This window comes from Camelus dromedarius, chromosome X, assembly GCF_036321535.1.
Source record: "Camelus dromedarius isolate mCamDro1 chromosome X, mCamDro1.pat, whole genome shotgun sequence".
Taxonomy (NCBI): domain Eukaryota; kingdom Metazoa; phylum Chordata; class Mammalia; order Artiodactyla; family Camelidae; genus Camelus; species Camelus dromedarius.
The window spans coordinates 49,810,346-49,822,589 of NC_087472.1; the positions used below are offsets into that span (position 1 = coordinate 49,810,346).

General features: G+C 35.3%; 1 protein-coding gene across 2 annotated transcripts in view; it reads left to right on the forward strand.

Moving 5' to 3' along the window:
- CHM (CHM Rab escort protein) overlaps nt 1-12,244 on the forward strand; it is a 151,114-nt gene that overhangs the window by 117,886 nt on the left and 20,984 nt on the right. For both annotated transcript variants that reach the window (XM_064483002.1, XM_010983756.3), the window contains exon 12: nt 4,417-4,513. In XM_064483002.1, coding sequence (XP_064339072.1) covers nt 4,417-4,513 — 97 coding nt within the window. The remainder of the gene's footprint in view (nt 1-4,416; nt 4,514-12,244) is intronic.

Here is a 12,244-nt window from a genome sequence, read left to right on the forward strand (position 1 = left end):
CCCTGGATGAGGCTTTCATCTCCACCTGAATCACTCAGGGCTTACTGAGAAGACCACACAACCAGACAGACTGGCACCACCACAGTGTTGGAAGCACCAGCCTCATCCAGCTGGCCCCTCTCTGCCCACCACCAGGTAGCTCGTCACTGGCCTCAGACAGCTCCCTCTCCTCTCAGAGCCTAGTCCAAGTCTTCACTATTTTACCCACCCTTAGCCCTCTCACTTCTCCCCCACCACTTTATGGGGGCTCCCCTCCTTGTCCAAGGCCAGTCCCTTTCACAGGTACCCTTGACACACACATGTGCACACATCACCCTGGATACTGGCTCTCTCCTGCATCTTCAGCCTCTCCCCACTGTTGGCACCTTCCCCTCAACCTGTATATGTGTATTAGCATTTTCTGTTCCAAAACTTAGAATAAAAAAACCCCAAACAAACAGAAAAATGCTCCCTTGAGTCTACTGGCATCTACAGGTAGTATCCAGTCTCTCCCCATGCTCTTTCAACATTTTTGAAATGGTATCTTTACTTGCTGCCTCCAGCTCCTTACCTCTCATTCATTTCTAGACCAACCTGGCTTCTCCCTCACATTCCTACCAGTTTCTCTTGGTAAGTTTATTAACAACTTCATCACAGTCAGGGCCACAGGTCATTATTTGGTTTTGTCTTCTAGGTCTTTGCTGATATATTTGACAATGTTGATGATTCCCTTTCTCTTGATATTCAATACTCCTTTGGCTTCCATGACACTGTGCTCTCTGCTTCCTTTGTGGGCTCTATCCTCCTCTTAAAGATTGGGCCTCCTCAACGTTCTCACTTCAGCCTACCATGCCCCTTCCTCTGTGCACACTTGCTGTTTGACACCATGTACTCTCATGGTTCCAACTCTGCATATAAGTTGGTGACAGCCAGCCTTTTCTATATCTCCCAGGACCATTGGCCCACATGCCCAATTTCCTACTGGACACCTATACCAAGGGACCCTCAAACTGAACATACTCAGAGCTGAACTCACCATCTTCCTCTCAAAACTACTCATCCAGTGTTGCCTACCTATAAATAGTGCTGACATCCTTCCAACAACAACAACTTCTTCCTCCCATCTCTGACATCTCATGAGCCTCCAGGTTCTTGTCACTGTAACTTCCTCAAAGTTGCTCCAGTCTGCTCTTCCTCTTGGTCCTTCTTCTCACTGCTCCAGGTTCAGAACTCATCGCCTTTTCTTGCTAACTGGCCATCCCGCCTCTCATCTTGTCTCATTTAAATCCATGCCCCGCACAGCCTCTTTGTTTCCTATATGGGTTTTCCCCACCTCTTTTTAAATTTTTGAAGCATAAATAAAATGATGAGACTTAGAGGAAAGAGTAGGTGTAGGTCTAGATACATTTTATGAAAGTGATATTAAAAGGTTGAAGGAGACTTTTTTGATGGCTTTTATAATCTTGGTGAGGTTTAAGACAAATTTCCTTCTCAGCGTTGAGGAGATGGAAGGTGCTGTGATATGGGGTCCCTGATTGTATCTCAGTTAAAAAAAGTTATAAATTTTGGTCAACTAATCTTCGACAAAGGAGGCAAGAATATACAGTGGAATAAAGACAGTCTGTTCAGCAAATGGTGTTGAAAAAACTGGACAGCAGCATGTAAATCAGTGAAGCTAGAACACTCCCTTACACCATACACAAAAATCAACTCAAAATGGATCAAAGACTTAAACATAAGACAAGATACAATAAACCTCCTAGAAAAAAATATAGGCAAAACATTATCTGACATACATCTCAAAAATGTTCTCCTAGGACAGTCTACTCAAGCAATAGAAATAAAAGCAAGAATAAACAAATGGGACCTAATGAAACTTACAAGCTTCTGCACAGCAATTGAAACCATAAGTAAAACAAAAGACAACCTACGGAATGGGAGAAAATTTTTGCAAATGAAACCAACAAAGGCTTGATCTCCAGAATACATAAGCAGCTCATACAACTTAATATGAAACAAGCAAACAAGCCAATCCAAAAATGGGCAAAAGACCTAAACAAGCAATTCTCTAAGGAAGACACACAAATGATCTATAGACACATGAAAAAATGCTCCATATCACTAATTATCAGAGAAATGCAAATCAAAACTACAATGAAGTATCACCTCACACCAGTCAGAATGGCCATCATTCAAAGGTCCACAAATGACAAATGCTGGAGAGGCTGTGGAGAAAGGGGAACCCTCCTACACTGCTGGTGGGAATGCAGCTTGGTGCAGCCACTATGGAAAACAGTATGGAGATTCCTCAAAAGACTAGGAATAGACTTACCATATGACCCAGGAATCCCATTCCTGGGCATATATCCAGTAGGAACCCTACTTCAGGATGACATGTGCACCCCAATGTTCATAGCAGCACTATTTACAATAGCCAAGACATGGAAACAGCCTAAATGTCTATCAACGGATGACTGGATAAGGAAGAGGTGGTATATTTATACAATGGAATACTATTCAGCCATAAAACCCGACAACATATCACCATTTGCAGCAACATGGATGCTCCTGGAGAATGTCATTCTAAGTGAAGTAAGCCAGAAAGAGGAAGAAAAATACCATATGAGATCGCTCATATGTGGAATCTAAGAAAAAAAAAAGACAAAACATAAATACAAAACAGAAACAGACTCATAGACATAGAATACAAACTTGTGGTTGCCAAAGGGGCAGGGGGTGGGAAGGGATAGACAGGATTTCAAAATTGTAGAATAGATAAACAAGATTATACTGTATAGCAGAGGGAAATATATACAAGATCTTATGGTAGCTCACAGATAAAAAAAAAATGTGGCAGTGAATATATATATGTTCATGTATGACTGAAAAATTGTGCTCTACACTGGAATTTGACACAACATTGTAAAATTATTATAAATCAATAAAAAAGTTTAAAAAAAGTTATAAGTGATAGATGTAGGAAACAAAAGAAGAACTTACATGTTGGTACAGCCCTTAAGATACCTTTCCAGTGATACACATTTTTAGTCATAATCATTTGATAATTATTGCACGTCAGATTCATGTTTTAGTGGCTCCTCTCTCTTTAATGCTAAAGTATATTTTTTATCGTGGAGAGCAGCAAAGAAAGTTAAGGGGAATATGGAGAACTTAGTTTTTGAGACATTGTAAGCCCCAAAATGCACATACAAGTAATGATAGTAAGATAGTCATTATTAGGCAGTATTTCCTATATGAAACAATATAGTTTCTTCAGATTGAAGATTATATTGAGAATTAATATTGAAACTTTTGGTTCTATAGAGAAACATTGACCTGATGGTCATTTAAAGTCTTTTAAATATAAAGCCATATAGCCTATCAGTGGTGCCTAGGACAGCATAATGCATGTTAATAGAGTCCTTAAATTAATTTGAAGCCATTCATTTTGAAACATCTTGGTGTATATTTAGCTGTACTTTGGTTAACGTTGACATATGCTTTGCTTGTTTCAGTATCTTTGCAATTTGTAACATTTAAAATTTTTACTATTCTATAACTGCTATTTTTAGCCATTATGAATAATCAAAAATATTTTTTAATATTTTTATTGAAGTATACTCACTTTACAATGTTGTGTCAATTTCTGGTGTACAGCACAATATTTCAGTCATATAGGAATATACATATATTCATTTTCATATTCTTTTTCACTGTAGGTTACCACAAGATATTGAATATAGTTCCCTGTGTTATACAGTATAAACTTGTTGTTTATCAGATTTTGTGAGAATCCTCCTGTATTTCTAAATGAGACACACTCTGCCAGAGTTCAGTAGGTGTTCTGTGAGATTCAGTGGGTTTGTAGATGTCATTCTTGGTGTATTTGTGGGAGAGGGTGAGCTATGTGTCTCTCTACTCTGCCATCTTGGCTCAACCCCCTAAATAATCAAAATTGATTTAATGTGATTCTGATTTCAAACAATAAAGTTCATACAATTCAGAAGTAATAAGTCATAATCGTATCCTTTGAGAATATGTAATAAGTGAAGACTTAATAAACAAAGATATTTGAAATATTTATTGTCTATGAATTATATGACTACAATGTATATCATATAAATATATAAATAATGTAGAAATTAAGATACATGTGCATGTTTTATGTTTCACATTCTGTTCTAAAATTAAACCCTACAAGCCAAATTTTTTCAAACATCAGTGAGTGTTGGAAAAAAGACACTTCCTTTGGAAGTTCAGTACACTTTTTTTTTAAACAGAGGTACTGGGGATTGAACCCAGGACCTCGTGCATGCTAAGCATGTGCTCTACCAGTGAGCTATATCCCTGCTTCCCAGAAGTTAGCTACACTTTAATGATAGAAGAATGAAAATGAGATCTAACAGCTGTGTCTGATACTTTGTTTCTGCTTTTTAGATTTCCATTTTGACAGTGCCAGCAGAGGAACCAGGAGCTTCTGCTGTTCGAGTCATTGAGTTATGTTCCTCTACAATGACATGCATGAAAGGCACATGTAAGCACAGTAGAGTCTGGTTGTCCTTTGTGTTTATTTAGGAAGTAAATGGGGACAGCTATTGTTACAGCTGTCAGGGTTGTGTTAATAGAGATTTGCCGAATTTTTATTTTTATTCACAGTTATTTGTTCACACAGTGTATGTTCATACAGTGAGTCATTTAATACTTTCCTGTGGCTAATTCTTCACAGGCACTATTGTTAAGCTCTCCAGTGAAAGAATTTCTGTGACTCTCCAGTTCTTTAATTTTTCTTAAACTTATTAGAAACATACTTCATAAAAGTTTATTTTCTTTACTGCTAGTTTTCTTCTTTACTTTTCACTAGAATTCTTAATCTAATTACTGAATTTCTACCATGTATAAATCCTTGTTTCTTTTTTTTTTTCTTTTATCATCATAGTTTTTTTAATTGATCTTTTTTGGGGGGTGAAGTTAATTAAGGTTATTTGTCTATTTATTTAATGGAGGTACTGGGGCTTGAACCCAGGACCTCATGCATGCTAGGCATGCACTCTACCCATGAGCTATGTAGCCTCCTCCCTATCATCATAGTTTATAAAGGAAAAGCATATTTCTTTTTTATGAGACTAAAGTTGTAGACTAATGAATCTATCTGTCCTTTGGTCTGTGTGTATCAAAATTTCTGTCTCAGCATTGTTAGATACCATGCCTTCCACAACATATTTCTTAAAGATGTGTCAGTAAGTAGAAATCAGCAAGTATACACTAGATATCACTATGCTAGACCCAAACTGTGTACTAGGGATGATAAAGAAATGGGAGGCTGACATGCCTGATTTGAAGTACTCATGATCTTACTGCACATCTAATGGAACAAGACAGTATTAACTGAGCACAATATACTCTGTTAGGCATTTCAGGATAGGTAAACATGAATACAATATAGGCCCTGAACTTGGAGGACTCAGAATCTAGTGGGACAGATAAGACAAACACAAAGGTATCTGTAAGAGGCAGAGTATTAAAATACCACAAGAGAGGTACCAACAAGCTAGACTCTAGAGACTCATAGGAGGGAAATATAATAATATCATTAGCTAGGATTTTTTTTAATTCTGTAAACTTTATGTTAAGTTATACTAAAAATGTTAACATGAATTGTGAGAAGCAGAAGATTAATCTAGTTTGACCTAGTCAAGGAAAACTTGACTGTGTTTTCAAGTGTAGAGCTACTACTTACTAAAAGGTAGCAAAACTGTGGTGAAACAAAGAGAAGTGGAAGTTTGATGCCAGCAGGGAGAGGGAAGAAAACTTACCCAGTATTGCTATAATCCTAAATTTTCATTTGAAAAAGTAGCTCAGAGGTTTTTCTCCTTTTATAGTGTTTGTGATATTGGTAAATCTTTACCATGACATTAGCCTTATTATTTTTCCCCTATTACTTTAGCCAGTTTTTTATGTCTTTTTATCTTAGCATCTTAAATATAAAATAAAACTGCACTCATTTTTGGTTTTCTAAATTATATTTATTTTATGTCTGTGAATATATTTATAAATTTATTTTTATAAATTTTTTTCTATGGGAAATATTTTGCATTCCCAGTCTAATAATACATACTCACTGTTGACAATTTGGAAGATGTAAAAAAGAAAAGTAAGATTACTATAATCCCTCTGCCTAGAAATGATAAACACTTGGTGTATGTTTCTTTGTCTTTTTTTGTATGTACATGCTTATGTATTTTCATAAAAAAGCAATACTATTTATATTTTGTTTTATAAACTACTTTTTAAAAAGACAATACAAAAAAACCTTTTTGCATGTCTAGGGTATCATTTTCAGTGATTGTGGATATGCCATTTTAATTTTATCCCTCCATGTTGACATTGTTTTGAAAAATTTTACTTAATAGTCCTGTAAAAAAAGAAACCAACCATCTTTATAAGTAAATATTTGTAAGCATCCATTATTTTTTAAATATTTTTTGTGGATTTTTTTGAGCGGAATTATTTGGTCAAAGTGTATAGATATTTTTTGAAGTAATTATAGATTCATAGAAATTTGCAAAGATAGTACAGTGAGGTCCCATGTACCCTTCATCCAGCTTCTTCCAATAGTTACATTTTACCAAATTATAGTACAATATCCAAACCAGGAATTTGACATTGGTACAATATATGTATGCGATTTTATCCTGTGTATGGGTTCTTGTGACCATCACCGCAAGGATCCCTGGTGTTGTCCTTTTATAGCCACAGCCGGTCCCTCCCTCCCCATACTCATTAACTAGTCCCTGGCAACTACTAATCTGTCTTCCATCTCAATAATTTTGTCATTTTGACAATATCATGTAAAAGGAATCATACAGCATATAATCTTAAGATTGACTTTTTTCACTCAGTGTAATTTTTTTAAGTCTCATCCAACTTTTTGCATGTATCAATGGTTCGTTCCTTTTTATTGTGAAATAATGTTCCATGGTAAGCCATACTTCTGGCCTCCATGGATTCTCATGAGAAGTCTGCTGTTATTTGAATTGATTTTCTCTTATAGGTAATGTTTTTGTTTTTCTCTCACTCTGCTTTCAAGATTTTTTTCTTAGTCTTTAATTTTTAGAAGTTCAATTATGATGTGTCTTGGCATGGATTTCTTTGGATTTATTCTATTTGAAATTCATGCAGCTTTTTGAAGTTGTAGGTTTATATCTTTTGTCAAATTTGGGAAAATTTCATCCTTTATTTCTCTGAGTATTTTTCATCCAACCCTCTTTTTCCTTCTGGGACTCCAGTGACATGACTATTAGATCTTTCACTGTAGTTCCACATGTCTCTGAGATTCTATTAATTTTTTTAATTCAAAAATATTTATACCTATTTAGAGCAATGTACCCTACTAGACATAAATGGATTATATGAAGAAATATAGCCAAAGTGATAACAATACTAAGATAGTACAAAGAGCAAGAAGAGCCCCAACTACATGTATTTCTGTTCATTTTCATATAGTCTATTTTCTCTCTTTTGTTCGTATTGTGTCCATTTCTATGGTTCTACTTTTAAGTTCACTGATTCTTTCCTCTGTGCATTCCATTCTGCTGTTGAACCCATCAATTGAGTTTTTAAATTTTAATTATTATATTTTTAATGTAAAAACTTCCGTTTGGTTCTTGTTTAAATCTTCTATTTATTTGCCAAGGCTTTCTCCTTCTTTGCTGAGACTGTTGTTTCATTTGTTTCCCTCATGTTTATAATTGGTCATTGATGCATTTTTATGATGGCTGTGTTAAATCTTCAGATAACTACAACAGCTGTGTCATGTTGCCATCTGCCGATTGTCTTTTCTCATTCAAGTTGAGGTTTTCCTGTTTCTTGGTGTAAAGTGTAATTTTGGTTGAGACCCATGCATTTTTGTTATTACATAATGAAACTTAGATCTTATTCTTAGGCTTCCTCTGACACTGCTCTAGTGGGGAAAGGGATTTCTACCTTGTTACTACCAGTTGGTGGTAGAAGTCCTGGTTCCCCACTTGGTCTCTGCTGGTACCTAGAGGTTGGAGAACTTCCTTATTACTGCTGAGTAATTGTAGTGCTGACTCCTTACTAGTCCTCCACTGACTCCACCTTAGCTAGGAGGAGCTCGAGTGCCTTGTAACTGCTCCCAACATGGCCTTCACTAGCTCCATGGGAACGCAGTGTGGCCTCATTACTCAGGCAATGGTAAGAACCCTCATTCTCCATTTGGCCTCCTCTGACACCACCCCTGTGGGGCTGGGGAGTGGTGCCTCATCACTGCTGGGTAAGGGTGGAAATCCAGGATCCTGCTACGATCTCTACTGATACTGTAGAGGATGAGACTGTTTCTGCTGGTAGGAATGAAAGACCTGCCTCCCTGCTTGGCCTTTTTTGACACCACACCACAGGGAGATTAGGGCACCTCATTAGAGCCTGGTGAAGAATGGAAGCCTCGAATCCCCATTCAGCCTTTAATGGTGAGTATAGAGGTAGGCCTCTGTTTTTTTTTTTTTTCCTGTAGTGTTTGGCTATAGTAGAACAATTGTCTAAAATTTGTCTGTCTTGCTAGATTGCCCCATTCCTGCTCTTTTGACTACAGAGAGCTGGCTTTTGTTGGGGTTTTTTGTCATCTGAGCCCATTGATGTTTCTGGGTTGCCAGTTTCTCTGGTAACCAGTGTGGGATAAATGAGGCAAAAAGAAAACCCAGGGAACTATGCCATCTTGTTCCTTTGGCCCCAAAGTCCCTACCTGGTCTGCTTTCTTCTCTCCACTTCAGAGTTTTCTTATGTTTGTACTATATATTATGTCCAAAATTTTTAGCTGTATTTAGCAAGAAGAACAGGGAAAAGTATCTTTATTCCATCTTTCTAGAAATTGAAGTTCCAGAAACATGTGTGTTTCTCCAAACAAACAAGAGCACTGGGTATTATCAAAATTCCTTTGCCAATTTGAAAGTAGAAAGTGGTATTTTGTTTAAATTTGTATTTAATAATTCATGAAGTTGAACATCCTTTCATACTCCTTATTGGATATATATGGTTTTTTATGAATCCCTTATTCATTTCATTTGTCTGTTGTATTGCTTATTCTTTTCTTATCAACTTAATAAGAGCAATATAAACATTAAGGTTATAAATCCTTGGACTTTTGTGTTGCAAGTATGTTTCTTAGTTCATTAAGTATTTTTTAAAGCATAGGGTAAGTAGGGGGCATTGCCCTAGGTCTTGGGAGTAAGACAGAAAGTGATAAATAGTGCATAAACTCAGGAAGCTTTAAATTTACTGGGGAAGAGAAAAGCAACAACAAATAAACTAAAAACAAAACAAAAACAACACAGTAGGCAAAGCAAAGTAGCATAAAGAATAGAAGCAATAAGTGTTAAATGGAGGAGAGGTCATTGTGGTCTAAAATAATCTAGGAAAACTTCAAGAAAAATATGGGACATGGTCCTGGCCTTCAAAGTGGGATATAAGAAACTTGGAGGGTTCATATTAATCATAATGATAATGTAAAGTTTGCTTAAGTTTTCTGTTAGGAGTAAAATTTTTGAACTAATCTTATATTGTGAGGAATGAATATATTTGTGAGTTTACATATACATACGTACACACATATATGTGCATTAATAGGTACATTAAAAAACATTTATGCAAAGTCTTATTTTTTAGAGTGACATTTTCTAACTTTAAAGTTAAAAAATAAAATTTTTTGGAAACATTTTTACCTACCAAATGAAAAACAAAGGATTTTAAAACATTCTGTCTTAATATGTCATGAAATTGAAGCGAAGAATTCTTTTAACAAGATATTTGCTTTTCAGTTCATGTACCTAGTGTCAGAATTCATTTCCAACTTGACTTTATAGGAAATTTAAGGAGAATACTGGCATAGTGGAAAGCATATTGGCCCAAGAGTCTACAGAATTACTTCTAATTTGTTTTGTGACCTTGAGCAAATTTCTGATTTCTCGGATCTTGATTTCTTCATTAGAAATTGGGGCAGGGGTTTAGTCTAAAGAATTTAGAAAGGTCCTATACAAATCCAACACCCTCAATGGTGCAGAAAGCCACCTGTCCTGAATACATGTTTGATAATGTATGTGACATTATTTTAAGCAAAATGGCTGAGATACTCTTTCTTTCAAAGCCCTCTCCCAACTCCAGCTTTCTCACTTTGTTTTTTTGCAATTAAATTATCTCACTGATCTTTACTTAATCAATTTATAAATTTAAAACCAGCAGTATAGACAAATGGATGGCTTTGTTTTTTTAGTCTCACCAGGAAGGGTGACTCAAAGAGGAAAGTTTGAATTTATTATTTATAAGTTGCCTTGTTCCAGAGGAAAAAAGAAGTTGATGTTCATTTTTCAATCTTGTGGGCTTTCTTCCTATAATAACATGCACTACTTAAAAACTCCTAGTTAATAGTTATAACAAGAGTTAATGCTCAATATGATATATAACAAGATTTAAGAGATACACTGAAGTGGAAACATCATTCACTTGCTTTTATTACTTAATTAAAGTTTGGCTTCCTTTTTCTTATTCCTTTTCTTATGTTTTGGGCCTGTTCACAGACTTTCAGGAGTAATTTATAACTTGGATAGTAAGTCTTTAACAGTGTATTTTCCTTATTTTTTATGGCTGAGTAGTATTCCATTGTATAAATATACCACTATTTCTTTATCTGGTCATCTGTTGATGAATGTTTAGGTTGTTTCTATGTCTTGACTATTGTAAATCGTGCTGCTGTGAACATTGGGGTGCGTGTATCTTTCTAAATTAGAGCTTCCTTCAGATACATGCCCAGGGGTGGGATTGCTGGATCATATGGTAAGTCTATTTTCAGTCTTTTCAGGAATCTCCATACTGTTTTCCATAATGGCTGCACCAGATTACATTCCCACCAACAGTGTAAGAGGGTTCCCTTTTCTCCACACCCTCTGACCATACTTCAATTTTTTTTAAAGTATATTTTCCTAATGCTGCCCTAATTGAGAATCATTGATGTCACAACTCATCACAAGCTGTTCTGCTCTTGGTAATTAGTTTGTCTTCTGAAACAATACTGGTGTGATCATATAACAGAAGATTTTAAACCACTCTTTTTGTTTCTCCTGCGTTTTTTGTTTCAGGTCAGAAAAAAGAAAAAAAGGAATATGCCATGTGTTTATTTTCTGTATCCAAACCTGTTCCCAGCTCATTTTATTTCCCTCTTGAAGCTCCCTGGTTGTTGATAGATTTCTTAGCTTACAATGGTACATAGTCCTTCTCTTCTCCACTTTTATTTCTAAATATCTTTTAAGAGTTTTGTCTTTTTTCCTGAACCTTTTGAATAAAGCATATATCCTGAACACAATAGAATAGGTTTTTTAAAAATTTACACAGTTCTTTCTTCACAGAAGTTTTTCATTATTTCTCAGGTCAAGCACCAAAAAGTGAAAGTGCTGAATATTTATGGTGTAAGAACCCACTTTTTGAGGGAGGAGTGTTATGGAATTTGATATTACTCATACTTGGAAAAAAAAGTATCTTCAGAAGAATTTGTCTAAATTAGGATTCTTGAGAGAAGATTTTTTACTATTCTGTCTGAATGTTCTTGTTTTTATACATCTAGATGAGTTGTGTTGTCAAATTCTCATATTCACACTAATTACGATGTTGAACTGTTAATGATCATTCATGTACTCATCATTTTGTAGAAACCAAAAAATAAAATATTATAGTATTAAGAAGAATAAATTCTAAATATTGTATACATGTGATATTTTTTAGTCATTAAGTGGGTTTTATTGTGGTTTATTGTCCCTTAAATCTGTTACTTAAGATTAAGTAGACAAATACAGCTAGACTTGGTCCTGTCGTATAAATGATGAGCATATGATCCGTATTGCCAGCTGAGTGGAACCAAAAGCCTTCACTTGCCCTAAAAATTGAGGCTGTAATGATGGAATCATAAACTAAACTCATCATTCTTCCTGTTGGAAGAATCACTGAAAGACAAGTGTTGGCAACCACTGTAACTAATGCAGTTATACCTGAGTAAATCAAACATAATCAAAATATATATACCAGTGAGTCTTTGTGTCTTGTACTCATTCCTCATAGTTAATAAAATGAAATTTATAGAAAGTAAATGATGTGAAGTTGGGTGATTTATAGTTCAGTTGTTTAACAGTGAAATGAATTTTAAAGATATATTATTTATGTGCAAATTAGCTTGTGTATAAGACATGACAAAATTATGGCTTTTAGA